Source organism: Scophthalmus maximus, chromosome 5, assembly GCF_022379125.1.
Source record: "Scophthalmus maximus strain ysfricsl-2021 chromosome 5, ASM2237912v1, whole genome shotgun sequence".
In the NCBI taxonomy this organism is placed as follows: Eukaryota; Metazoa; Chordata; class Actinopteri; order Pleuronectiformes; family Scophthalmidae; genus Scophthalmus; species Scophthalmus maximus.
The window spans coordinates 25,025,550-25,053,357 of NC_061519.1; the positions used below are offsets into that span (position 1 = coordinate 25,025,550).

Genomic DNA, 27,808 nt, shown 5'->3' on the forward strand with positions numbered 1-27,808 from the left:
CCACTCCAAAATCACTGCACTATCCCTTTAAATTGAGTTGAAGGAATTTCATGCTATCTGGGCAAAAACGGCGACGGACGTTGCCTGTTTGTTCGTTTACAATGAGCAATGACTTTCTCTTAACAGCTCATTTGATTTGTGTTGTTATTAGATTTCAAAGCGTGGTCGCTATGGCAACGCTAAAGTTGACTCTGGGGGAAAACCGGAAGACGGGTCAGACTTTGAAAAAGGGAAAGAAAAAAAGTCGAGTGATATATCATGTGAATAGACGATCTTTGGCTTGAAGGTAGTTGCCAAAGTTGTGAGCGAGGAGCCGGAGTGAGGAGCGCGGGCACGAGCACGAGCAGCGCCGCTGTTGGATTATCACACCGGCCGGAGGAGAGCAGGGGCGACGGGAGCACCGGAGCGCCGCAGCACCGTCTGACCGAGCTGACAGGTGGACAACTAGTCGGTCGACGGGCAAAGTGTACGTGGGTATTTTTTTATTTAACCCACCATCGTCCACGGGAGCGCGTTTCCTCCCTCCCCGCCCCCCCCCCCCCCAGCGGAGCGTCTCCGTCCCGCGGGGAAGGTACGTGAAGGTGCGGCGGAGGAATGTCGTAGCCAGGAAAGCTAACGAGGCTAGCTGACGCTCGTTTTGCGCGTCGGGACGCGCCGCCGGGAAGCTCGCGTCAGAACTCTCACAGAAGACGGGCGGGGGTTAAAGGTTAGAGGAGTTGTACAGCTCGAGAGGAACGAACGTCTCAGGAAGTGAATCCGTTGTGGAATATTATTTATGGTTAAAGCGCAGGAATTAAGTTGAATTAGTTGCTAACCAGACAACGTCACGGTTTAACTCCGCGAGCTGCTAGTTGTCCTGGTGCATAAATCTTGAAAAGTTTTTTTTTTTTTTTTTTTACCATTTTAAAAACTTTCTTATTAATCACAACACAGATTGTGATTTGATGGATCTTGTCTGTGCATGTTTGTGATTGATTTGTCATTCGCTTCCTCACAATAACCATAATGATAAAATCCTGCCTTCAAGTAAAAGAAACATGTATTTCTCGACATATTAAGACGCTTTGACTAATATTAATACTTTCACTAAAAGCGTGTGATTATTGGTCGATCAGATGACAGACATTTAATCGACAGTGATTTTTGATATTCGTGGAAGTCATTCATCAAGCAAAAATACATGAGATGTGGTTATGTACCATGAGGTGTAGCTTATATTGTAAATATTATATTTTTGTGCTTTGGACAATTTGTATAGCTCATTCTTTTTTCAATTTTTTGTGACATTTTATAGTAGTTAAGTGAATCTAAAGTATTTTTTTATATACTAAAATGTTAATTGCAACACAAAATGAAAACATTTCCGTCAGTGAAATAATCATCATATTGTTTGAATCACATCATTAATATCGTTTCCCCCCTCGTGATGAGGGGTCGACCGATTATGGCCCCTTTCTCAGAGCCGATACCGATTATTGCTAATCCACGAGCCCGATAACCGATATTTGAAACCGATATTTGAAAGTCTGCAGTTAAAAAAATGGTATCAAAATTCAGAATAACACAAATTCTTAACACAAAACTCTGATGAAATGAGTTCAAGCATATTTTTTAATTCACGGAAACTTTCAACATGTAACAACAACCAAAGAATTGCAGAGAGCTTATCGGCAGCATTGTTACGATGTAGAGCTGCAACAGTTAACCGACTAGTAGTCGACTACCAAATGAATCGCCGACTATTTTGATAATCGATTAATCGGTTCAAGTGGTTTTTATGGAAAAAAGAAAAGTCAAAATTCTCTGATTTGAGCTTCTTCAATGTGAATATGTTCTGGTTTCTTTGCTCCTCTGTGACAGTCAACTGAATATCTTCAACAAAAATTCATCTTTGGTTTTGGGGAAACACGATCGACATCTTATGTCATTTTTATGGACCAAAAAAACTGATCGATTGATCGATAAAAATAATCGACAGATTAATCGATGATGAAAATAACCGTTAGTTGCAGCCCTACTATGGGATGTTGAACAAACAAACAAACATGGACGGGACATCGCCAAAGTCCAGAGAGTCGTGACTGCGGCTGCATCCGAGCCAAAGTAGCACAATTTTGAAATTAATTTAATTCATATAATTATCGACAAATCTTCTTAGAAAAATGGCCGATACCGATAAGCATGAAAACGGTAAATATCGGTCCCGATAGTCGTCCAGGCCGACCCCCTTTTTGTGATTGCTACATATATTCCTGCCAAGTGACCCACCTTCCTCTAAACACGCTCTTCTTCTTCTTCTTCTTCTTCAAGTTTTTTGCTCTTATTGCCGTTGCGAGCTCTCATTTCTCTGCTTTCGCCAGCTGTAGGTGAGCTGTGTGTGTGTGTGTGTGTGTGTGTGTGTGTGTGTGTGTGTGTGTGTGTGTGTGTGTGTGTGTGTGTGTGTGTGTGTGTGTGTGTGTGTGTGTGTGTGTGTGTGTGTGTGTGTGTGTGTGTGTGTGTGTGTGTGTGTGTGTGTGTGTGTGTGTGTGTGTGTGTGTGTGTGTGTGTCCTGTGCTGAATCCAGTCTATATTTGGTGGCGTGGCCGCGTGTGAAGGTCACAGTGTCGTTGCTCCGCTGCTTCTCCTTGTCTCCGATGGAGGAAAATGGTTCATCTGTTTTTTTTTTGTGGTGTATTTCTGACCTTAAAAGGGTCGTTGCAGTTCTTCTCACACCCCCTCGGGGGCTCTTGTGCCGTTGTGCACATAGTCTGTGTTTTTTTTGCGTGGGGACAACGGCAGGGCTGCAGCCAAAGATTATTTTCATCATCGATTTGATGTGTCGATTATGTTCACGATTAGTTGTTTGGTCCATTAAAATGCTGAAAAATGTTGATGATTGTGTTTCCCAAAACTCCAGCATGATATTTTGTTTTTGGCCACACACTGAAGATATTTAGTTTATCAGCAAAGAAACCAGAAAATATTCACATTTAAGAAGCTGAAATCAGAGAATTTCAATTTTTTTGGGGCATAAAGACTACTTGAACCGGTTCAGCGATTATCAACAGTTGCCGGTTAATTTAGTAGTTATTTTCTTGATTAGTTGTTTGGTCCATTAAATGGTGAAAAAGGTCAATTGTGTTTTGTTTTGTCCACAGATATTTGGTCTACCTTCATAGACGAGCAAAGAAAACCAGAAAAAAAAATCATATTTAAGAAGCTGAAATCAGTGAATTTTCCCTTTTTTCTCTCATTAAAACTACTTACTAATAGATTATCAAAATATGTGGCGATTCATTTACTAGTCGATTAATAATGGATTAACCGTTGCAGCTGTAGACTGCGAAAACAAATCATGAACGCAGTTATGGACATATCATAACGTTTTTCGTTGGTATTGTTAACTTGTTAGCAAACAGTTGGTTATTATTAAGACATCCAGATGTTTCAGAGCAACATGTGGACTTGTGTGTTTTGGCAACTGGCAACTGTAAATCCAGTATTCGTGCTTTTAGCTCTGATTTTGGTCTCTACCAACTCCTTAAGGGAAATTTACACTATGTGGCTCTTTAGCTCCATCGTTTTCCACTTTTTCACCAGACAGTTGTTGACTTCGTCTGTCTGCCTGCTCAGCAGTTGTCGTCCAGTGGGTTAGATTTTATTTATGTTCTTTTTGCTGTGGCCCAAATGACACAGAGCGGTGAGAGAGTGAACCAAAAAAAGGTCATAATTTAACTAAACAAAACGGCAGAAACCAGCTATAAAGCTTCAGGTTCATCACCGCAAGCGACGACCACGTTGCCGCATTGTTTTCACACTGTCCTTTGATTTTGTTATGAAAAAAAACCAACCCCACACTTTACTCACTTTAAAAATGCAGCACGTGTAAAAGGTTGACCGTGAAGTTATGGGAGTTGACTTGAGCGAGGATAAGGAAGAAAAGAAAAGGTCTAGCTTTGTTTCTAAAACGCCGTTCGCGAGGCGAACTCCCAACAAGCCTCGTCTGCCTTCTTTTTCAAATGACTCGATAGCCGGAGCGGGAATTTTCTCTCCCCGTGATGAAAATAACTTTCCAAAACAATCGTCCGGCCGCCCACTCCAGACCGACCCGTCTGCCTAACGGGACTCGTGTGAGGGAGGAGCGACTCTGCCTCGTCCATGTCAACATTAACTGGGATGGACCAAAAAAAATCCAAAGTGCTGTTTTGCTGAGGCACGAAAAACAACAAAAAATCGTCAGGGTGTGTTTCCTCCTACATGTGCTGACAACCACAGGATTCTTCAGCTCACGTGAATCCAACCGGAGTCACTTCACGCCCTGTAGCTCAGGGTGGTTTCATTCTTCCTAGACATTCATCCACCTCCCACCCAACCCCCCAACCCCCCCTGTACATCTTATTACCGTCCCATTAGATTAAGGGGCCTCCTCTGATTTTGCCAATTGGACTCAGAGAAGATTTGTGCTGTCTGCTAAATGGCGGCACGGATGCTCGCACTTAATCTAGACGGGGATAAGTGAAAGAGACGACAGCCCCCACCCACCCCTCCCCACCCCAGGTTCTTAACTAAGCCTTTCAGGATAAGTACTTTTTGTTTGCACGACATATTGCCCCAGAAAATTTTTGCGATAAACAATATTGTCGTCCTGTTGAGATCATTTTTTCCTACTGAATCATGCGAGCTTGGTCGTTGCGCGTGTGAGTCCCACAGAAATGTTATCTAGAGCTGCAACAGTTAATCTACCAATCGATTAGTAATTTGATTAGTTAATTAATCGTCCACTATTTTGATAATCGATTAATTGGTTCAAGTAGTTTTTATGGAAAATGAATATTTTGTGGTTTCTTTGCTCCTCTGTGACAGTAAACTGAATATCTTTGGTGTTTGGATGAAACATAACATCAAGTTGGGCTTTTGGGGAAACACGATTGTCATTTTTCACCATTTTTATGACATTTTATGGACCAAACAACGCATCGATTAATCGAGAAAATAATCATTCGTTGCAGCCCTAGTTTCCCTATTTTCTGATATCGACAAAATAACCGTCAAAAGAACCGATAAATAAAATATTCATTAGTTGTTGTTGTTGTTGCATGACATCCGCAAGAGGATCAGATAGAACAAAACTAAATAAAAATTGGCTCCTGTCAGGGCCGCCGGCTGAATTAGGGGGTCAGAGGTTAATGAGGAGAGGCTGCCCGCTCTTGTCATGAACGCTTCATTAGCCCGGTCTGCACTCGGGGTGTTGTCACTGCGAGCTGTGGCAGCATGTCGTCGTTTCATTTGGCTAATGGACGGAAGATCTGGTGAGAGAGAGAGATAATCCAGCGATATTTATCAGGAGTAATCCAGGAGCTGTCGGCCCTAGTCACACCTACTGACAAATCTTTATTACCCTAAATGCACCAATGAATGAGCCGGAGAAGATGGTGTAAAAATGTATTTTCGGTTCATTATGAAAGTGTGTTGGTCAGATAACAGCTGCCCAACCCACGTTTACAGTTCACTTTGACAACACTTTGAAATGATTTAAATATGAATACGTGGTCGTAAAAGGCCGCAGATTTGCTTTAGGTGTGTGTGTAAAGTGGAACCATGGTTATGTAACTATGTTAAAGGAGACATATTATGCTTTTTTTTACAGTTCGATACTTCCATAACGTCGTGATATCACGGAGTGCATGAGGCTAAGTCTGGCAAATCAAACCAGGTGAAAAGCGAGAGCGGAGGCCGACGCTTCCTACACGCGCTGGAAACGCTTGACCAATCAGAGCACACCGGGCTTCCATCGGGGGAGGGAGGGGCCTTAAAGAGACAGGAGCTAAAAACCAAGCGTTTCAGACAAGAGGCTGTGAAAGTTAAAATGATGAACCTGGTTATTAACATAATATGTCTCCTTTTAGAAGAGGCTGTCAAAAAAACTTCTGGAAAAATATGCTTCTGGAAAACACCTAGGGCTGAATGATATGTGGAAAAACTAATGTAGGGATTTATTTAGAGCTGCAACAGTTGAGTGTAGTTTTATGAAAGTACTTTTATGAAAGTAGTTTAATGAAATAAAAAGTCAATTCTCTGATTTCAGCTCCTAAAACGTGAATATTTTCTGGTTTCTTTGCTCGTCTGTGACAGTAAACTGAATATCTTTTGGTGAGTGGACAAAACAAAACAACATCTTGGGGTACGGGAAACACAATCAACATTTTTCACAATTTTAAGACATTTTATGGCCCAAACGACTCATCGATTGATCGAGAAAATAATCGTCAGATGAATCGATTATGAAAGTAATCGTTAGTTGCAGCCTTAGTTGTAAATGGATCCATCGGGATTGTTTGTTTCCCGTCCAGTTGGCAGCAATGAGGCTGTGAAAGATAAAGACGCGTGACCCTGATGAAAGACGTCATCATGGACCATGTGTCAAAGCTGAAAGAATTAGTCCCAAACGAAAGTTTCTAAGTTGCAAAAAAAGTTTCCACCGGATGTGACTCGCCGACGACTTTGAGCGATTGAAACTGTGAGTGTCATTATGACTGACCGTGTAATATCCTGCTGGACAACTGCTCCAGACATTGTAATATCCTGCCACTTCCCACAGATCACAGGCTCAGACATAAAAAACCCTCTCTGGGTTTTTTTTTCTTTTTCTTTTGCCCCACTGGAGCTAAAAAAGTACTCAGAGCCGGTTGTTCTTGTTTTGTTTTGGATGCCTGTGGGAAATAAGAAGGACTACTGTACAACACCACATTATTTCTACTGTTATTACAACGAGGTATAGGGGCTGCGTTCTCTCACGTGTTATTGGACCTCTGAGTATAAACGTTGTTAAGGTCCCGGTAATGATTGGAATGTTTCAGATGTCATTTCTTCGTGTGTTTTTCAAGGCTACAAGAAAATATATATATATATTTAAATTGTTGACTAGTCTTCCAGTTGTTATACCTATAAGATGTTGTTTGGTCGATTACACCAAAAAGAATAAACACTTAAAATTAGAGCTAGACCGATATGGATTTTTGGGAGTACAACATTCCTGATAACGATACATCGGCCAATATATGAATATATATATATATATATTATTATTATTTTCCATTTATATAAATAAATGTGTGCCAATGATTCCTAAGATGTCGTTATCAAACCTTTAGGAAAAAGAAATGTAATCGATAAATAAGTTAAACCATGAACTTCGAAAAGACAAATATATGTAAATGTACGTGCACATTCAAAGGCTCATATCAGCTGGCTCTTAAAAGGTTTAAGCTTCCTGGTTTCTTACATGTACATTGTGCGCAGGGTCACCAATTTCAGGCCTCGGGTCACTTAAATTTACGTTCCAATATTTCAAGAATTTTGTGTTTGTTTGTTTCTTTAAAAAAAAATCAAACAATCTCAGAGCTAGTGACAAATTTACTCGCAAGTACTAACCACTCGCAGAACAACGGGCATTTCAACGTGCCATAGATGTCTGGAAGACTTTGTCCACCGCAGAGGCCAAGATACGAGATTAAGATGTGAACTTCAACTCGTTAGAGAATTCAATATTTATTGTCCTACTGCTGCCGCGGCCTTCTCTCTTCTACCTTCAGCTCCAGCGAATAGTAGTAGCGGTGCAGCACATGTACAGATGTGGCCCTGACGCCGTGGGACAACACCTCATCGTGTCGCATTCCTGCCCCGCGGCGAAACTCGTCGCACTATAAACAATTATTTCTTCACTCCGGCCTTTTGATTATTACTCTCAAACAGTCGAGTTTGCCCTCAAAGTCCCCTTCCACTTTTTCGATCTGAGGGGAAGGAAGCATTGAAGGAGGACATACTTCAAAGTTCAGGTTGCTCAAGGTGTGTTGCGGCCTCACCTCACTCAGAGGGGGGGGGGGGGGGGGGGGGGGAGAGAGAGAGTGTGTGTTTGTGTGTGTGTGATCTGACTCCAGCAGGATGGAATGTGTGTGATTTCACTAATCTCGCCGCTCAGCAGCAACATGCCTCAGTTGGTGTCAGGCAGGAACACACAGAGAGAGAGAGAGAGAGAGAGAGAAAGGGCGGAGTTAGAATCAGAATCACTAGATATACAGTAGCGCCATAAAAAAAACATGTGAGTCACATTAATATCTTCCCCCTTCCTTCTAATCTGTGAGCGGACTGTACACTCTTCCGATTGAATCTCTTAACTCATTTTGTTCTGATCGGTGAACACTCAGGTATTTATACGACAGGAAAAGAAAGAGGGTTTTCAGATTTTTTTCCTAATGTTTACTTAGACAAAAGCCTTCAGCATGATTCCAAGAGGAAACGGTCACATGGTACATAAAGCGCTAGACCCCCAATTTACCCAAGGCATTGATTATATCTCCATTCTGGAATATAAAATGACAATAGAACTGAGCAAAAATCTAATTTTACTTACTAAGTGATAGGCCTGGGCGATATGGAAAAAAAATGTTATCACGATAATTATTTTCATATTAATCAATATCGATATATATCGCGATAAAAGTCAAATCACTATTTCTGTTGAGCTTAAAGGTTGTGAGATGTGAAGATATCATGATATTTGAACCAAAGTTAATTGTGGTTTAAATGTGTGTCTGTCTGGATGTGTTCTATCGAGGAAAAGTTATATCGCGATAATTATCTTTATCGTTTTTTCTCCCAACCCTCCAAGAGTACAAGTATTTTACTTCCTGTTTATCTGTTTGTTTGTTTGTTTTTCCTCAGGTCTGCTCATGAAGCCAATGCTAATTAACCTCTTCCTCTTGCGGTGAGCTGCCTGCTGGTCCAGTCGGAGGCGTCATGGCCGAGCTGCCCATTGCCCCGGGGCAGGTCTACATCGAGGTGGAGTACGACTACGAGTACAAGTCCAAGGACCGCCTCATCACCATCCGGCAGGGGGAAAGCTACATGCTGGTGAAGAAAAGCAACGAGGACTGGTGGCAGGTGAGGAAAGAGGAGGGGAGTAAAGCTTTTTACGTGCCCGCCCAGTACGTCCGAGAGGTCCGCAAAGCCCTCATGCCGCCTCTGAAGCCCATCCCCCATCCTCCTGCTGCCGCCGGCAACGCACCACCCCAGAGTGGGGGTGCGCTCTGGGTAAAGCCAACCAGTCTGGATCTGGGACTCCCGGACCGGCCTGCCGAGAACCTTCACAGACATGACTCAAACTACCGGCGCTCGCCCTCCGCACAAACTGCCACCTCGGGGCACTTCAGCCCCCCCCGCCTGCGCAGGGACAGTACCCACCGCCACGCCCCCGCCAGCCCCACAGACCACGACCGAGCTCTGCACGACATCCTCGTGCAGGGCGGCGTTCCCCAGCCCGCCCACAGAGGAGGCTCTCTGCCCCGCTCCCGAGCTCGATCCCCGGAGATGGCCAGGGCCCCGCTGGACGTGGACGGCACTCAACACTTTGACTCTGCAGAGGAGGAGCGGCCCGCCAACGACTCTGAGTCTGGAGACGAGCTGAGCAGCTCTTCCACGGAACATCTCCAGGTAAGGCCGGCACAGATTGACGGGGTCATCAAATGTTTTCGTAGATGTGATACGAGCTCTGAGACCAGTTTCTCTGTGTGGCTCATTCACACAGCAGACTAATGGTGCGCTCAGACCAAACATGATACAACATCAGACGTCACTGAAATACGGAGAATCTGACTCTCGCAGATTTGCTTTCGCGACGTCGCATCACACAAATTTTTTTTCTCTCAAGTCCAAATATTTAAACTCGAGCAGATGAATCAAATTTCGTCATTGACTTTGTGTGTAATCTCACCACGCTAAGAAATTCACTAGGCATTTGGTCTGAAAACGTAGACTGCCACCCAAACAAATTCTTGGCGCTCATTTAAATTCGCTGTCAGAATACGGTCTGGATGATCCTCCGTTGAGGAGTGATTTTCCCCCAGGCAGGAAACTTGCCAGTCCGATCACAAGCGATTATCTGATAGTGGGCGGGGTTTATACAACTACGCGGACGGACGCCAAGATGGCTGCCGCTGACGAACGAGCATTTGACTGAAACTACCCGTTATCTTTCCAATGTCTCCCCCCACAAAAACGGCATCACTGGTTCACAGACATTGTGGGAATCATCCTCACGGACGTCTCCTCTCTGCTCTGGTCTGTTGATATTTTTTCGCGTCGCTCTACAGACGTCACGTGATTCGTCTGCGTCGGTTGGTAACGCCTCTTGGACAATCGGAAACGAACTGAGAGGTCCCAGACTTATACGCATTTGAGTATTTTCTGTCTATGCCAGGCTATCTGAAAGCACCATAAAGCGTTAAATTAAAAACTGACCTTACGTTATCACCCCATAGTAGTCTGTATAGACCTGCAGACTATCTATAGTACCCAATATGGCATCTGCATCAAAGTTGTGGGGATTATTTTGCATCTGAACGTGTACTATTAAACAATGTTCGCACCGATTGTCCAATGTAAGCAGACATTTTCTGGAGACAGATCTTTCACCGTGACACTATGGAGGTGTCACTCGGGGGGTTAGTGAAATGGACTCCACTGTTGTTGTTCCTCAGTTCTCTCTGTCCCTGCAGCTCTCAGGCTGAAAGCAGCAGCCAATGCAGCTCTTTGACTCGTGAGCCTGGTCAGCGGTGTTGTTTGTTCCTGAAGTCATTAGCTTCAGTTTGCTGCTGAACAAAAAGCCAGAGAGAAAAAATGGCAGCCGGGGTCTGTGATGCTGCTGCTGGGGGGGAGAATGGGAGTCGAGGTTGTGTTCAAGTTACACGTGTTGAATAGGACTTTTACAGGTTGTGTAACTTGGGCCTGAATGTCATAAATATCACTGTTGCATAGCGAAGAAGAGCAGTCATGTAGAACTAATAATAAAATAATAACTAAAATATACAAATGAATACACTTGTTGGAGAAAGTGAAGGCTCGATACACATTCTGAACCCCTGGAATGGACTCGCATGCTTTGTCAATGTAATTAATAATAGAAATATTGATATATTCACTTTCTCTTTTCACAGTCGTACCGGAGAACTCCTTAAAATGCAGGCTGGCATTGATCTTTTCTTTGAGACTTTCCCAGTGCACCTGAGACAAAGTCCGCAGTGTTAGATGTTTTTGTATGTTGTCATCCGATTTCAGACTGATAAATCGCACGGTGACGTAGCCGTGATCCAGTGCTCTGTGGCCGTTGAAGGTTATCTAAAAGCGAACATGTGCAGTTTTAAAGTTGCTGCTGTGTATTCTCTGAAAGGCCCATTCAGTCCCCCCACAATGGTGTTCCTTCCTTTTTGCCATGTCAATGGCAGGAGGGAAAAAGGTCAGAGTTGTCAAACTTGTTTTTTTTTTTGTTGGTTATGTGTACACGCAGTCCAGCTTTGTCTGCAAGTTAAACACTGCGTGATTATTTTTTATACTTTTGTTCTCATGCTGTTAGTCATTTGATCCACAAGTTCACACAACAAATAGAAAATGCCTTTGGTCACGAGGCTAATCTGGTTCTAACCTCCCACCGATTTCTCCAGTTAATGAGCGAGGCACTGTTTCATCATGGCGACAGGAAGTATGTCACTGGCCTCGATATAAAGACAACAATCGCTGTTCTATATGTCATCTGTATTGGACTGGTAGTACAGTAATCACAGCAAACAAACGGTGTCTCCGACATTATTTTAGACGTTTGAAATCTTGTTCTCATGATCTGAAATGTTTGGACTGATGATGACGAGGAACCAACGTTTAGTCGGACCTCAAGAAGTGGTCTCAGTCCGGATCAAAGTGAACCATTGCTTTGGTTCATTTGCAGTGTGAATATTTTTGGGGATAGTTTGGACTTTCGGACCCATTGCGGGAAGTTGAGATGGCATTAAGGGCAAGGATGTTCATTTGGCGCATTCAAACTAGTGTCGAGTACGTCGCAGTTGATGATTTTTAATTTTTTTTATACATATTTTTGGGGGCATTTTTATGCTTTTATTGATAGTTGACAGTAATTACAGGAAAGGGGGAGGGAGTGGGGAGGACATTCAGCAAATGGCCAGGGTCGGAGTCGAACCCATGGCCGACTCACTGAGCTAACCCACGCTCGAAATTAAAATAATTTAACCGTTTCATTAATGTTCTCCCTTCAAATGGAAAGATCTGCTACCCACCGAACTGAAAACACGCCGGCGTCAGACGGATGCTCGTCTACGAATCCATTCAATGTCAAGCGCAGGCAGACGCAGCCCACGTACAGTAGGTGATGACGACAGGACAAAATTCTTTAGTGCGCTTCGTAAATCGTGAAACCACATCTAACCGTATCGAATGTGTCCACTGTGACGAAGACGCGAACCTCGGTTCAGGCCTCGGTGCGAACTTACAGGTGTGAAAGGAATGATGTGGTGTTCCTCCATCACCCACCCGGTCCAGTATGCTTCAGGAAGGACGTGTAAATGACAGAACTGTCAACACATCGTTGTTTGGTCTGGTGGTTCTATAGTCCCGCTCGGCTCTCGTGAGCGTGACGGTGGGCGGCGGTGATGTGAAACTGCCCCGGCCTCAACGTGCCGCTTGATTGTTTTTCCTCCGTCCTCTGCCCTGGCGGCATGCGGCTGCCGATGACACGCCCCGCAGGTGAGAGTCGGGACTTCCTAAAGCACGCCGTCTCCGCCTCTCCCCCCGTCGCTGAGCGCGCATTTTGTTTTTTCTCACGCGCGTCATGTTTTTTCCCGTCGCTCAACAGACGCCACACGATTCGCCCGCGCCCGTTGGCAACTCGAAATTTGAAAATGAACCGATAGGTCCTAGACTAATACGCATGTGAGTGTTAGTCTGGCTACAGCAGGCTAGTTCCCGTCGCACCAGAATTGCAACCGGGAAGACTCCAATGGAATTGGCGTGAGCAGGAATTATGCAGATTCTTTTCCATGATATCCAACTGTGGTGAACTGAAGACACGCGACTTTTAACCGTCTTGTTGTCTTCGACAGTGCGAGGGGTCAGAGCACCCAGGGAGTCCAATTTCGGAGTACGATTTCATAACTCATTAACTGTGCTGCACAGTCCAGATTTATTCCAGCCCTCCTCTGCTGGAGCATTAGCCTCTCAACAAACGAGGCGTCTCAGGCGGGAGTCGACGCTTTTGGCGAGTCAGCCGAGTTCCGAGAGTTTGTTTGCTTGTTTTTCTTCTTCCTTTCCTTTCAGTAATTCTATTTAATGAAGTGACGTAGAAAAACCCCGAGAACAAAAATCCCAGGGAAGAGCATGTTTTCTGATCAAAGATCTGCCGTTAATGCCGTCTGCCGCTGCTTCTCCGAAGTAAGAAGGGGCTTTATAACCGCATGTGAAGTGTAGCTGCTGGTAGGTCAGCTCAGGTCTGCTCAGGTTCTTAAGGTAAAAGTTAGGTGTTTATTAAAATAATCCTACTCATATACCCGCGCCGCATCCAAAGCTCAACCCACGTAGTCCGTCCATGGAGCTGTCCTTGCATCTGAACGTGTACTATTAAATAGTGTTCGCACCGATTGTCCAATGTAAGCAGACATTTTCTGGAGACAGATCTTTCACCGTGACACTATGGAGGTGTCACTCGGGGGGTTAGTGAAATGGACTCCACTGTTGTTGTCCTGGATAAGCCCAGCAGCCGCTGATCCCTCGTGAGAAAATGTCGGGAGTCACCCGCCGAGACGTCGCCCGGCGCTTCCAGTTCGTCCCGAAGCCGCCGGCCGCGGCCGTTTGGACACTGTGTCCACCGGAGCAGATGTTTCCCTCCAGCCACCGAATATAATGGTCGTCAAGGTCTCAGTGTGTTCTAATTTGTTGCTTCGCTGCACCGCCTCATCCGTTCGCCTCTTCGACATCGTCATCATCGCTCTCACCACTGAGTGTGTGCTTCATACTGTATATGCTCTATGTTTAATAGAGATGTTCCGATTCCGATACCTGGATTCTGCTTATGGGCCAAATACGATCCGATACCAGTGCATTTAAAAAAAAAAAAAACAACAACTTACATAACGTAATTCATTAGCTGTTTTTTAATAATCCTGTATGGAAGTGATGATCTCTATCTTTATTGTTTGTTCTGGCTCAGGTTTAACCCTTTAAAAAAACATACATACAGAGAATTAACTTATTTTATCATCTTGTTATGACTGTCATAACTGGAGAAATCTGGGAAAACTCACTTCCTTTAAATAGCTGTTAAAGTGCAGCCACAGCTTATCAAAATAAAAGGCCTTTAAAGTTATGAAGCAGAACTGAAATAGTTTAAAAACGGAGCGACGGCAGCTTCGAAACAGAATAATTCTTCAAACAAATTCTTTAAAAAACTCTTCACGCGCAGCCACAGTTTAGACAAATAAAAAAAATTAATATTTTTTCTGTATCTGGGTCACAGTAAAAGTGTAAAACAACAACACGTCGCTGTTTGTACTAGCGTGAAATCTTGTGGGACCCTAACACTACCGGAAATCACTTCTTTCCTTCGCCGCTCTGAAATCAGAATTCGCCAGCGGCAGCGCGGCGCAACTGATGTTTTGGAGCCGCGAAGAAGACGTTCATCGGGGTGAAGCTGCTGAAGACGTGGTGTCAGATCGATACATTCATTTGTGTACTCGCGATGCTCGACGCGGTGTTTGATTTCTGATACTGGTATCGAAATTCGAAACGTCCCTAATTTCTTTTTGGACCTGTACCAAGTGATAAGTGGGGACAAGGGGGAAAAATGAACAAAAAAATGTTAATGTCATCCTGAAATATCAACTCCTGGCAGTTGAATCCTGACTTTGTCTCTCGCTATGTAATCGTAAGCCTTGTAATCTCTTTCTGAAGACTCGTGATCGGATCTCTCTCGCCGCAGTTTAACGCCGGGTCCGAACGGGGCCTGACGCCTGAGACTTCACCTCCGTCTCTGTACCTGCAAACACGTTTGATTGTCAACTGGACCCTGCAGGCTCCCGTAGTTCTCCGCGACAGTTATAAAACAACAACAACAACAAAAAAAAACCCTCCGGATGGACTCTCGGCTCGGACGCCTGATGGAGGGAAGCGCTTGTGTGATTTCTCGCAGCGGCAGGAAGTCGGGGTTGACACGTGCGCTCCCTCGCACCGTCACACCTTGTTGTGCATTAAAGGGATTGAGCGCAGCCACGCATGTCAACGTGCATCGGTAAGCACATGAAATAAGTCACTTATTAATGCAGTCGCTCTCCACACACACACACACACCCACGCAGCCTCCTCGTCTGTGCAGTTTTTCAGCGACTCGCACATGAGCAGACCAAAAATATTTTCCCGAGGATCATAGGCTTAGATTTATGAAGAATTTTGATGAAGCGTGAATTAATTGCTGTGGATAATGAAATTTTTAACATTAACGCCAATTACACGTTGGCGTCTTGCTCCGACTGTTGGTTACTGGAGTGAAGCGCTTTCCGCTCGCGGCTAATCTGATGTTGACAGAAGGGGAGCGAGCACTGAAATTAAATAAGCGATTAACACACTTAACCAGACTTTCTGCTCCTGCTGTCCTGGAATAGTTTTTTTTTTTATTATAACCACAGTTCTGTGTTTATATTTATATTCGTTCTTTTTTTTCTCCATCTTATCTCACTGCGTCATGTTTCCTGCCACATTGTTTGTGGATTTCAAACGGGAGCCCTTCTGTCACGAGCCCGTTTCTCTCACATCTCGGTCAATCGGACGACTGTGATTGTCGGCACAATGACACACTGTTTAGGGTTGCAGCTAAAAATAATTTTCCTGGTACATGAAATGTCAGACAATGCCCGATGAAAAAGACAAGGCCCCAACTCGAGTTTCAAAATCACACGGCCACGTTTTTGCACAGCATCAAATCAGTGCACCCTCCTGTAATGGTGCGTTCAGGGTCAACGTAAAAAAAGACTTGAATTAGGAAATGATGCGAAATTTTGAGAGGATGCAAAGTTTGTGCCGTTCTCTTCGCTCGCTCGAGGTGAAATATTTGAACTTGAGTAAAAAGTCATTCACATCCGCATTCTCCGAAAGAGAACGGGCGCATATTCGCGGGTTGTGTTTACTTAAACATGAATGATCCTATGACCAAACTTCACGTTTGGTTTGAACGCACCGTAAGACAAATACATGTGGAGATTTGAAACTGTTTTGTTTTTTTTGAGAAGCTGGAACAAACATTTTTTGGACATGAGATAATTACCAACATATTTCCAGATACATTTAAAGCCCCAGTGCGCAATTTTTGTAATTATCTGTCGGCATCTGGTGATAAAGTTGCAAAACTGCAACCAACTGAGCGACCGACAGGGGACACTTTATGGTGGCGCACCGCCCATTCCATTTATAGTTTCCGGCAGCGCTTAAAAAATTCAACGCGAACACAACCGTTTTGTACAACAACCATATTCAACATGACGGAGGTCGGGTCCACTTCATGTAACTATATTTAACTCATTCAGAGTTGACGACAAAACATTTTGATATACATTTATGAACACATACGTAGTTATGGACAATATATGAAATTTCAAGTTCTTCTAAATATAACACACTGTAGCTTCAAAAAAAAAAAAAAAAAGTCCTAATCCTCTCTTTAACGTCTCTTGTTAATGTTCCTTGAAATGCCGCCGCAGCAATTAATGAAGACGACATCTTCGGTGCACATATTGCGCCGTGGATTGAATTCGGATGTATTTCAGGGATCTAAGCCTCAAAACCACTTCCCAGATGTCTCCTTTCAGGAAAATCACCGTCGGCGAACAGCAGTTCAGTCAGTTCGCGTCCCGGCGGAGCGCCGCAGTCTGTGGTCGTGTCGGCTTGTGTGCTCATCACCAACGCCATGAAGCACCCCTCAGGGGCTTATAGTACTGTTCTCAACCTGGGATACGCACGCACGCACGCACGCACGCACACACACACACACACACACACACACACACACACACACACACAGCTTCAGGCAGTCTGGCAGCTGACCCACTCCTTTGCAGTGTGTTGAGCTGTTGTGCAACAACAGCAGGGGCAAGGCCGAGTTTGACACCCTCACGTTGTGTCTTTCTTCATCACTCCCTCCTCCCCCTCCCCCCTCTTTTTTCTTCTGCCCTTGTTTAACATTCACGTGCTCCTCTTCCCGGCTGTGTTGCAGCTTCATCGCCTGTTTTGTGCTGCAGCCCTGCAACTTTAAACTCCCTGCAACACGGCAACAGGCCTCCTTGAACCTGCAAATACCACAATATTACAGACATTTTTAGACATTACACTGCGTTTTGGGCAATGTGTTTTTTAATACTGCAATATCTCCCACGTGGAAAACAGTTTGCAGATAAAGTGTGAACATGGGCAGATGTTTGTTTTTGGTTCGTCCAGTGAGTCGAGCACCTTCTGCAATCATGGTGCTTTCGTCACATTGCTGCAAAAATACGGTGGAGACATTCATTATTGCCTAAAGCTTATGACTACTCCCAAATACAAACTCAGCGTTTCACAGGAAGAGTCACTTATAACTGTTTTGGCAAAAATGACGTGACAATGGACAGATTTCATCTCGGGTCGGTATCGTTGTGCTTGAACCTATAGTGCGATTTTCAAACGTGAATATTAACATGAACAGACTTGAGCACACAATGTATTGTAGCGTGCACTTGTTGTCTTTTCATAAAGATTTTACAGTCTATATCTTCCAGCGATCCACAGATGCTTTGTTTTTCTCAAATTCCACCTAACTCCATTTTCTGGTTTCTAAACAGTAAAAATCTCGTACTTCATTGCAGTTATCTTTTAAGCAAGACGCCAGAAAATTGCTGGTGCTCAAAACTTAATCAGCTGTTCACTGTTGCTGAATAAATAACAGGGATTTATTGTATTTTTTTAATTGTTTTAATGAAACTGACAAAGACTATATTTGTTGTGGATGGGTTTACATCGTGGCCACCGCGTGATGCTCTCAATCAGGTCCAGTGTAACAGATTGGTGCATCACTAATCCCCACCACGTATCGCTGAACAACAGCTGTCTAACGTTTTTCTTTTTTTGTTACCAAACACCCAGAGGTGTTGTGTACCCGTCGCGTGGCGCTCCACTCGGAGCACGTCTGCATTTGAACGCAAGTGCGGGAGTTGTGTCAGAGGTGTGACGATCTTCAGTTTGAACACGAATACAGAAAAGTCGAACTCGATTGGAGAACGACATAGTGTGGCGTGAACTTCCAGCGCTGCAGGACACGGACATGCGTGGGACTCGCCCACAGCTGGCAGTAGTATGACAAATATCCCCATGCTCATTATAATCCAGGATAATCCAAGTGTAAATCGTAACTTTGTGCTGTATGACTTCTTCGACCGGAGACAAAGAAGAGAAGTGTGTGTCTGGTCCTCACTTAATGGAAGCTTTTTTTAATCTGCAATTGTGTGTGCGTGCGTGTGTATGCGTGCGTGCGTGCGTGCGTGCGTGCGTGCGTGCGTGCGTGCGTGCGTGCGTGCGTGCGTGCGTGTGTGTGTGTGTGTTATTATGTCAGCAAGGGCGTCCTGTGCTGTGTGATGTGCACAGTGGCATTAGAGGAGAGCGGGTCAAGCTGTATTCTCTGTGGCAGCTCGGGGCGAGCGAGCATCACTGAGCTCTGCGCTCCCCCCCTCTCTCTCTCTCTCTCTCTGTGTTTATGTAAGTGAGTGCATAAGAGTCACAGTGTGTGCGTGTCTGTGTGCGCGTGCGTGCGTGGTCCCAGAGTGACGTTATCTGCGTCGCCACGGTGACATGTCAGTCAGGGAGAGAGTTTGTGAATGAGCAGACAGAGGCGGCTGTGCTCCTCTGCATCATCATCATCATCATCATCATCATCATCATCATCGCCGGTGCCGCCGCCGGCTGCTGCTGCTGCTGCTGCTGCCGCCTCCGAGACTAATTCCACTGCAGCGGCACCTCGGCCACAGGACAGCATGTACCCAGACGAGGGCGAGACGGTAAGGCGGCTTCCTTTTATCAGAAGCACAGAAACGGTCAAACTTCAGGGGAGCTGACGTGCCCGCGCGGCCGCGTGAGCATTTTGTAGTTTTATTTTATTTTTTGCCGAGTCAGCACAACCCTCAGTTTGTTGTATTCTGTGGTATAAGACTAAATCGCTGCAGCGACTGATGCCTGTAAATATTTCGAAACAAAATCCAACTCGTAACAGTTGAGCTTCTCAGCGCTTTGCCTCGCCACAGATGATGCACGCATGCCAGCAGGCAGTGTTGCGTTCAGTGTTTGTGTCACCATAACTTCTTTTTGTCGCACGACGTATTGTCCCGTAAATTAATGCGATAAACAATATTATCTTTTTTTTGTGTACCGAATCATGCGAGCTTGGACGTTGCGCGTGCACGAGTCCTACACGATTTGTGTTGCGGCTGCTGAGAGAAATGTTATCCAATATTGAAGAAAAATTTCTCCGAAATATATATTTTCTGACACCAACGACGAGAACAGACGAGAGGACAGAAGCAGCGAGACTTTGCTGAACTGTTTGTCAACATTGTCGTTCTTCTGACACAATGGCTGTTATTGAGGCCAATAGAAATTATTGGATTTCATATTCACGTATCGTACGATTAGTCGATGGTGTACATTTTTCATGTATGTTTCACTGATATCGTTTCACCCCAGCGTTTGTTAAAGCACGGAAGTTATTTACAGGAGCTTTCGGTCAAACACGCACCTCAGAGCTTATGTGACTATTCTTTCTCATCTCTGTATTTGTGTCTCTGACGCACACACACACACACACACACACACACACACACACACACACACAGAGAGAGAGTAGCTGATCTTGCAGCTTTTGCTCAGGGGCGGACATGTGTTTCTCATCCATCCGTTCAGCGCGAGCGCTCAGAAAAGATCCATAACATTGATCGTCGAAGCCTCTGCTACTGTTCCCCCCCCCCGCGCGCACGCACACACACACACACACACACACACACACACACACACACACACACACACACACACACACACACACACACACACACACACACACACACACACACACACACACACACACACACACACTAAATCCATAAAATCAGCAGCCCAGAAGGACCAGACATGAGGAGGCTCAGTCGTGTCCCGGGACGTTTGAACCGATGATGGAATGGGACAGGATATAGCGCGGAGGACGCGCCAAGCGCCCCCGCCGCGCTTCATTACATAAGCGCCGGCTACATAACATTTGTTTGGACAGCTGGCTGGTGAGACGAGCTCGTGGGCAGCAGAGACTGATGGGACAGAGAGAGAGAGAGGAGAGGAGAGGGAGGAGGTGCAGCGGCAGACGGGACACGACAGAATATTCTGTCATATTTGTTTGTATTATTTCAGATGATAGCTTTTGTTTTTTCCCTGCTCGAATCACTGCTGACATCGTCCTACAGAGAAGTGCTTTTTCCGTAGTCATCGGAACTCAGTGACAACTTTACTCTTGGTTTACCTCTGGCAAAGTGTTTTGAAATTGTACTTATTATTATTTTTATTGAGAGATGTTCTGATACCCGGGCTTTACATAAAACAGTGCAACATAAAAAAACAGAACTTACCAGCGAAGAAGTGATTTTCAGGAAAAGGAAATTGGAGCTTAATCACCGTGAAAGTAATATAAATTATTAGAGCTGCATAGTTAATTGTTTAACTAACAATTCTACTCAATTAATCGTCAACTATTTTGACAATCGATTAATCGAGTAGTTTTTATGGGAAAAGAAGGTCAAAATTCTCTGATTTCAGCTTCTTAAATGTGAATATTTTCTGGTTTCTTTGCTCCTCTGTGACAGTGAACTGAAACAAAACATCATGTTGGTGGTTTGTGAAACACGATCAACATTTTTCGCCATTTTATGAACCATACAACTAACCGATTAATCAAGAAAATAATCGTCAGGAAAATAATCGTAACTTGCAGCCCTATAATTTATTCTAAACATAGATTTGCGGATTCCCTGACCCGGCATTTCCGATCCTGGTATCTTTATGGGAACATCTCTGATTATTATTTTTTTATTATTATTAGTCTTCCACTGACACAATATTAACAGCAAAGTCTGACAAACCCCTTTTCCTCCCTTGTTACTTGCCCGCAAAAAAAAAACCGAGTACAATTTTCCAACACGAGCGTCTAAAGAAACAATCAGATTCTCAGTTCTTAATTCACGAGAAGAGCTCCTGTGTTATCGCAGCTGCTCGGGAGTCTCCTCTTCGTGAACTGAGATCAGCCCCCTCTTACAAAACCACCACGCAATATCCGAGCAGCCGCTAAGTGACGGAGGCTCGCCTCCACCCTGTAATCTCCCGGTCCGGCAGAAATGAAGGGTTTTGCTTGCGGCCCTGCCCATGTGAACTCATGCTGGTCTCGCTGATGACGGCGCGCTCTGTAGTTTCTCACTTTCCAGTGGAAAAGGAACTGTCGCCGCCGCCGTGTGCACTTTGCCCCCAAGGAAGTTCAGAGTCAGAGATGATTAACTCGGGAGACGAGCTGCACATGTTTTAGTCCAGTTATGATCTGATTCTTGTGACATGCCTCTTTTGAAAAGAAAAGCACAGCTCCCTCACGTTGTGTTCTTGCCCAGTTGCGGTGGGGGGGGGGAAAGTTCAGGAATTTGATTTAATTTGATCATTCAGATAAGAAGAGTTGACGTCACTTTAAGCTTAAAATTAAAAAATTCACATTTTCTGTCCAGCTGCGTCAATTCTTATATTATAGTCTGTGGTTTTGTGTGTGTGTGTGTGTGTGTGTGTGTGTGTGTGTGTGTGTGTGTGTGTGTGTGTGTGTGTGTGTGTGTGTGTGTGTGTGTGTGTGTGTGTGTGTGTGTGTGTGTGTGTGTGTGTGTGTGTGTGTGTGTGTGTGTGTGTGTGTGTGTGTGTGTGTGTGTGTGTGTGTGTGTGTGTGTGTGTGTGTGTGTGTGTGTGTGTGTGGTCATTTTTGTCATCTGGCTCTGGCACAGAAATCACACCTCCATTCTTGCTTTTGTCGACAAATCTCTTGATTGTTCTACAGTTTTTCCAAGCGTGAATCTGACGTCAGATTTTTATTTGCACTGCCTCCGATTTTTTTGCTTCCTTGCTTTTTGACACATGGTCTTGTATTTTTTAAATCTTTTTTTTTTCTGCGTCTCCGAAATACTCTTTGATTTGAAAAGCTGCACTTTACAGTCGTTGTCCCAGAACCTTCCGAACGCGGGAAGTAGTTTAGTTCTTACATTTTGTTGGTTTCAATGTGCGTTCCGTCTGGTGTAGTCTTCAATTACACAGACCGACTTTCTCCACAGAGCCCACAGTGGGTTTTCCTATAGACGTCACAAGTTCGAGTGATGTCAGTGGGTCACTGCATCTTGAGTAGATGAGTTTTTTTCTTCTCCACGCTATCGTATCGGCCCCCGGGCCGCTTGTTGTCGGAGTGGTGTTGTAATTACACAGGACAGGGGTCACGGGATAAAGACAACAGTGGGTGAATGGTGGTGATATTAACTGGTCGCGGGATCTGTGACGAGATGATCCATGATGCTTAAGCCTAAGCTCTAGTGCTGCACGCGGCTGACGGAAGCCTCTGTATCTCAGTTTTCTTCGTCAATGAACCGTTGGAGATAAACCTGTGTTTATGTATAAACCTCGTCATCGGAGCTCATGTGCACACGGTCCTGCTGCCTGGGTTGAGTAAGGCGATATCGCTATGCCAAGAGTTAGGCTACATCCACACAGGATGGGCAAAATTGAGAGGCCCAGTGTACGAGAACCAACGGTCACCTGATATGCCCTTTCACGAGGGTTAGCATGGACAAAGATGACCCCCTGATACTGATCATTTTAGGTTCAGAACCTTGTTTTAAAAGGAAAAGGTAGAAGATATCAACACACAACTAATGCCTTCAACTAGGTGTAGCTTCACGTTCTAATGAAGTCCAAACCAGCCTGAGTCAACTTCAATCTTTCACGAAGTTCATAATGTTGAGTTTTCCTCGACATTGTTGCAAGTGGGTAGATTAAGTGAAGTTGTGCTTTTTGTCCTTCACATTTACCAACTTGAGGGAGTCAGAGTGTTGGAAACACACGTCAGTGGAACACAGTCCAGTGCAACCAGAGTGTCAGAGAAAGAACATTACAAGTGGACGTTGAGGCGGAATCGTATTGCATTAAGTTGTACATGTGTACCTAATAAAGTGGACAACGGTTGAGAATATACCAAAAAAAAAGTGTTTTAAAGAACATTTATCATAGATAACAAAATTAATACTTTGTTCCCAAGTTAGTTTGTTCTTCGTGGACACGACTGTCCATTCGTAATTATTTGGTCTTTTCCAGGTCCTGGAGAAAATCATATTTGCGATTGAATCGTGTCCATGTTGAATAAAAGCGGAACTGCTTGTCCATCTTCTCGGGCACGTTATCGCTACTTATCTGCAAATACTTCACATTTGTGCACGTGCTTCTTCATCATGGCCAGTTTATTTCCGGGTGAAAAGCCAAGGAGCTGATCAATCTCAATCTGTCGTATGGTATCCACCACAAAATGAATGGGTCCAAGGCAAATTGTTGGTGACAAGTTCAAGCTGCCGAGGCTGTTTGGATAACAATACCTGTGAAAAGATTGAACCTCACTTTACTGCTTTAAACATCCGAACAAACGTTCAGAGCCCTTTCTTGGCTTTGATGTATTCGAGATGAGACCGACTCAACAGCTTCTCCGTAGATCAAGGCCTCCTTATTTATTTAATCATAAATTGCCCAACTGGGACATGTAAAGGCCAAAGTATTCTCCCTCTGAATTAATGGTGGCGTCTCGCAGTTCTAACCTTTTAACTTTTGCGCACCGGCAAGTAGGACTGAACGGATTGGGGAAAGCGAGCTTGAGGCCATTGCGCAGCAGGTTAGTGCAGCGTGGACTGATGCTTGTTCTTGGAACCGAGGGCTCCACTCGCTCGCGTATCACGTGACCCGCGTAATCGCGTCCCTTGCGGTTCGGAAAATCGCGTTTTATCATATCGCGATATTATCGCGAATGCAATTAATCGTTCAGCCCTACCGGCAAGTTCAAACCCAGTTGTCAGCACTGCGCCGCCATGAACGTCCGCGGGCCTGCTGACGGAACCCCGAGAACACATCGGGGTGATCTGTGAAGAAATCTGCGACGCGGTCGACTGAAGCGCTTCAGGAGGAACAAGAGAAGAGCGGAGATCACAGTCCTGCCGGGGGAATTGTCTGCTCACGATCGTCTCTCCTTGGTTTTAATGTCAACTCCTCTCCCGCAGGATAAAAAGCTCCTTAACTTCCTGTTTGGACTGTGCCCCTGTGGGATAATTCCATTTTAGATTAGATTAGTAGATTATTTTTCAGGAGACTTGCCGGGTCTCCCTCCTCCTCTTCATCCTCTTCCTGCCTTCTGATCATTTACAACTTAATAATATGTGTAACTGAAATGCCACAAAGAAAGGTCAGCGAGCCCCCTATTGTCTTGTTGAACTGGTTCGACGTGAGCAGGTTTTTTTTTGGCGCCTTGTTTCAGATTTTGCTGTGAAGCCTCCGTGAGACACGATGCTCACCTTTGTTCGTTTGCTTTTCCGAGACCAGAAATACAGGTTCAGGTCCAGTGAATGCCACTGGTTTTCTGAATAGGTCTCGTCTCTCATTATTTTACGCTCGGAAAGTGCCGACGCAACCGTCCAGATTTTTTAAAATCCTAAATACCAAACATGTTTGTTGATTATCCGAGAGGCCCCGATGATTCTCGGGCGAGGTTTAACAACGGTTCTGTTAATGTCCTCACGCTACCTGATAATCTGGGCCCAACGTCGGATTTCTCCTCCGATTGTCGGTGGTTAAAATCGTCCACGACGCTGCTGCAGACTGAGCGCAGCTTCATACCATCGTCTTAAACTCGGTGCCACTTCGACCTCAGTGCCCCTCGAGTGCTTCCTCGTGCATATTCCCACTTCTTTCCGGTTCAGGTTGGAACATGTCTGAAACCTGTCAGTCTCCGTTTGTGCCTAATCAGAATCAGGACCTAATGCCGGATTTGCGTCACTCCCTTTTTCCCATCTTTCCCTTTACTCTCCACATTTGTTCTGTTACTTAACCAGGTGTCGTCTGTATGAACACACTGTATGTAGCAGCGGCAGCATCACCCTGCTTCACATGTCGTTAGCCACAATAGCTCCTCAGTACGACCAAATGTTATTGAGCCGCCGTGATCAGAGCTGGATGAAAGGACTGATCGGAGCTTTGTGCAGAAGTTTTCCATGAACATTTTGGATTAATCGATTCTCTTAATCATATAATTTTCATGCTTCGGTATATAAAATAGCACCTCATGTAACTGCAATCAATGTGTATGTTGTCAGGCTTGCAACCAACCATTATTTTCTTGGTTAATGGATTAGTTGTTTGCGCCATAAAATGGTGGAAAATGTCCATCGTGTTTCCCCAAACCCCAAGATGATGTTTTGTACACACCAAAGATATTCAGTTCACTGTCACTGAGGAGCAAAGAAACAAGAAAATATTCACATTTAAGAAGCTGAAATCAGAGAATTTTTTCCCTGTTAAAATGAATCGATTATCAAAATAGTTGCAGATTAATTTAGTAGTCGATTGCTATTCAATTAATTGTTGTGGCATTAGTATTTTGTGACAGAGCAAACATTTGCTGTTCTAGTAATCACCTCATTATCATCATCGACACTGAGTCCTGGTTACAATAATACCGGGACATAAAACATCTCAGGTTCAGTTCAGTCGTCTTTCAGGGACGATGTCTCACTCCCTTAAACACTGGAGTTAAATAAATTCTCATCTTAACATTTAAACTCACTGGTGAGTTCCGTGTCAGTGTTTGACAGGAGAAGTCCTGACATGTCTCACTGAAGGATCATCCTTAGCCGGGGGGGGGGGGGGGTCTATCGTCCTGCCTCTGTCTTCCTCATGCCTGCCTTTTACTCGCCCTCCTCCACCTCCTCCTCCTCCATAAAGAGGTGCGCTGTCGAGGCATGCGTCTGTGAGGAGTCTTGGACACGTGGCCTCTTCTGTTTAGCTGGAGGAGGTCTTTTTCTTCTCTCCCTCTGCACCACATTCTTTCAGGTGCGCAGAGACGGGTCAGAACATGAACATGACATTTTTTTGAAATGATATTGAACGTCGGGTTTGGGTCCATCTGTGCGAATGTCCCATACAGATGGCGGAGGCCGGTAACCTAGTTAACCCAATCAGGCCAGAGCTGCACTGGCCTCTCTAATGTTTGGCGGCAAAGTTTACTTTGGGCTGCTGAGCATGAAAAATGAATACCAGCTGAAGAAGACGAAGAAATACTTTTTAAAACTTTGAAACTTTCAATCCAATATGCCATCAGGGTTAGTGCTCGTGAAGAACATAATGCTCTCCCTCTTAGGCAATATTTCCTTCTCACTTAGATGAATCCCTTGATTTCCTGTGTTGCTCCATTTGATTCGTGTCGTGACTAGAAAAGGACCCTTGTGTCACGTCTCGCTCGTGACTCACCCTTCTTCCACTGCCCACTCGTGTGTGAGGTCCACTGTTACGTCTTTGCCTTGAATGCAGGATGTTTTTTCCATTGTTTGTTCAACCTTATAATTTTTTTTTTTTAATAGATTTTTTTTATTTCAGATTGTCTCCCATGTTGTCGTTGTTGTTCTTTTAGATCATTTTGTTCTCTCAACCACACTGTTGACCTCACGGCCACAATTAATGCATCTGGGCAAAAAAGAATGACGCTTTCCATACGAGTCCAGACGTGGAAAGAAACGGTTGTGGGCGACGACCCGAAGATACGAGACTTTATGTTTGTTGCTAAGCGTTGTCCGGACATTTTTGTTTCACAGTTTTGCTTATTGGAGCTCTGGAGATCCTGCCCGTAGCAGACTCTTTCCTCTATTGTTCAATAGTTTTAACTATCATTTAATTTACAGGTGGCAATTTCTTGGAAAGACCCACGTAATTTGGTGCCAATTACGTTATAGTGAAAATAGAAACTGTTCAGTTGTTGTACACGTTCAGTGAATTATGTCTAAGTTCTAGTGTAACTCACAGATGAGTCACAGATTTCCCTTGCGTCTTACGAGATAGTTTTCCAATAATAACCGGCACTGAGACGAGCATTTTACACAACGTGTCTGAAGACGCGCCCCGACAGACTCTGTTCCAGTCCAGTGGCCTCACCCGGGGCACCGGGGTATTTTTGGGATGAATAAAGTCGACTTAGATAATCACTCTACCCCCGCTGAGTCTCCTTCCATCTCCTGTCAGCCACACTGGGGCTGAGCTTAGCATCGCGGCTTGTGTTGTGTCCTCGTCTCTTGTGCTTAATGGGCATACAGCCTCGTTTATGTCCATGACTGAACATCAAACACATTGGGGGCCGATGGCCTTAAAGCCACTGTGTCTGTGTTTGAAGGAATAATACTCAGTCCTGTTCCTACACCCTCCCTCCCTCCCTCTGTGGTTGGTCTTAAGTCATTCAGCGGCCCCAGCTGGGCCCGGCCGCCCAACAGAGAAGCTGTGTCCGTTGTAATGTGATCTGACAAGATGAGAAACTCTCCCAGTAGCCAATTAAGATTTGTAGAATTAAAGTAGCTTTAGTCCAATTTGTCTTGGTCACTAATCTGGTTGAGTTCGGCTGGATGAATCACCAATTGTTGGGTCAGGGTGTAGGTCGTTGAGTTTAAATTGACTTTGCATTTGTAGCTGGGGAACTGTAAATTTTGCGAGATAAGAATTTTCACTCGTGTTGGCAAACGACACTTATGATCAAATCTGTAAGTCCACGGTCGGCGCGACTCGGCTGTCGCGTTTCGAGGGCTCCTTCGAACGCAGCCGACAAATGTGTCCTTCCATTCCGAGAGCAACGAAG

At 44.7% G+C, this 27,808-nt stretch overlaps 1 protein-coding gene across 7 annotated transcripts in view; it reads left to right on the forward strand.

Moving 5' to 3' along the window:
• The first annotated feature begins 218 nt into the window (after nt 1-218).
• Nucleotides 219-27,808, forward strand: part of LOC118310584 (rho GTPase-activating protein 12) — a 46,044-nt gene continuing 18,454 nt past the window's right edge. For 6 of the 7 annotated variants that reach the window (XM_035633628.2, XM_035633631.2, XM_035633630.2 and 3 more), the window contains exons 1-2: nt 219-466; nt 8,701-9,468. In XM_035633628.2, coding sequence (XP_035489521.2) covers nt 8,776-9,468 — 693 coding nt within the window. In that variant the 5' untranslated portion in view covers nt 219-466; nt 8,701-8,775. Of the gene's footprint in view, nt 572-8,700; nt 9,469-27,808 lie in introns of all 7 variants that reach the window. The other variant, XM_035633629.2, reaches the window with a different exon arrangement.